General features: G+C 37.6%; 1 protein-coding gene across 1 annotated transcript in view; it reads right to left on the bottom strand.

Moving 5' to 3' along the window:
• The window catches only part of HLCS (holocarboxylase synthetase), a 284,916-nt gene that overhangs the window by 182,858 nt on the left and 100,164 nt on the right, over positions 1-1,894 (bottom strand). Inside the window, exon 5 of the mRNA XM_023724428.1 lies at positions 1,386-1,657. Coding sequence (XP_023580196.1) covers positions 1,386-1,657 — 272 coding nt within the window. The remainder of the gene's footprint in view (positions 1-1,385; positions 1,658-1,894) is intronic.

Genomic DNA, 1,894 nt, shown 5'->3' with positions numbered 1-1,894 from the left:
TGCTCCAGTGATGACCCTGAAGCACTAAAAGATAATGTGTGAAATCAGCTGACACACGTAAAGCACTTAAAAACAGTCTCTGGAAGATAAAAGCTTTCAATAAATGTTAGCGAGCACTGGTGGCACAACAATTAAGCACTCAGCTGCTAACGAAAAGGTTGGTGGTTCATACCCACCCAGCGGCTCCATGGAAGAAAGACATGATGATCTGCTTCCATGAGGAATACAGCCTAGAAAACCCTATGGGGTGGTTCTACTCTGTCCCATGGGGTCGCTATGAGTTAGGATCAACCCGGTGACAAACAACCACCAGCAAAACAAACAACAGTATTATTGTTATTGTTGCCCAATAGTAAGGTGTATTTCCATAAAGATGGCTCGCATTATCTTCTCATTTTATATCAACACATTATCAAATCCCAGAAATTATTACTAAAGAGAAAGGCCAAATTACGTCCACATGTTGAATTATACATCAGTCCAAACGTGCAGTCCCAAGGGTGAAAATTTCATCCCAGAAACCATGCATCCAATTACTTTTGAGGCCTTTATTCCTTAAATTTTGGTCCCATGATGAGAGGAGATGCTCTTCTTTTTCGTTCCTTCCATAATTCTACCTCTTAAACCATCTGAGCATAATATAAGACTATAGGGTTGCTATGAGTCGGAATCACCTTGACAGCAATGGTTTTTTTTTTTTTTAATTCATTGATACTGATTTATTTGGGGGTTAAAAAATTCCTTTCATCTGTTTTGATTTTTCAACCTTCAATCAAAGTCCATGAAACAGAAGAACTAAAAAAGAAAACTTTCAATAAGAGTAAATTTCAAACATCCAAACAGGATTACAGAGTGTTTAAAAAATGTATTGGAAAAATATAAAGTAACAAATGTATTGGGTGGGAACATAAGAAGACAGGTTTTCAGAGTACAAAACTTCCATTTAACACAGCTATGTGTGATTCAATTTTGCTGTTCTAACATCCCTGCAAAACGTCTTAAACTAAATGTTTAACATTGGTTGCAACAACACAAAAGTAACACAAAACCTGTCTTTAAGCCGTAATGTCACCTGTTAAACATTTTTTCCAGAATGTTCTTTTTCCAAGGACATTCTGAAAGGCCTGATTCTAGGAAGAGAATCTCGAAGTACAAAAACTTCCCATTCCTCAAAAGATAATTCGGATTAGATCCAAGGACAGTATTTAACTTCCTTTCCTACATTTTAACTCTTCTAGAACAGGGTTTCTGCTCCCATCTTGCTAGTAGGTTAATTAAAACGTACTGTTCCACAACTCTATCCCCACCCCCACCACTGCACAGAGAGAATAATCAACATCCCAGGTTTCTTCTGAGCCAGTACAGAAGGTCTGATCCGAACTTACCCGTCCAGAAGGCTCATCGTGGTGGGTGTCACTTCAGCAAAAAGAATTATTTTTCCAAGTCGTTCTGTCTGCAGATTTTGCCGATAGATCTCTAAGTTAAAATTTTCTGACGAGAAGCCCTCCGAGTCAGTGACAACAGGGATACAGGATGGAGTTATTTCTATGTCAGATGTGCAGGATGAAACAAATTTAAGAGAGAGCTTGCTGGATTGTATTACTCCTTCGGGATCCACATGCTTCCCCAGCCACTGCATAAAAGGGTCCCAGGTTTCCTGCGTCATAAAGGAAGACACGAAAAAGTCATAATTTAGCATTATGTTAGATGATGGTACTTTTTTCCTTAGAATGCCATTTTGGTAACATAAGTACTTCCTAATTCACAACAAATAAAGGCTAGATTAACATATTCTGGACATGTAAAACTACTATACGATATGATGATAACCAATCTATTAAGTATGCTTATACTATAAAAATAAACTGTTCAGAAACCAGAATCTAAGGAAATA

Source organism: Trichechus manatus, unplaced genomic scaffold (genome assembly GCF_000243295.1).
Source record: "Trichechus manatus latirostris isolate Lorelei unplaced genomic scaffold, TriManLat1.0 scaffold00245, whole genome shotgun sequence".
In the NCBI taxonomy this organism is placed as follows: Eukaryota; Metazoa; Chordata; class Mammalia; order Sirenia; family Trichechidae; genus Trichechus; species Trichechus manatus.
The sequence above is the reverse complement of the archived record's forward strand: the minus strand, read 5'-3'. Positions and strand labels throughout refer to the sequence as shown.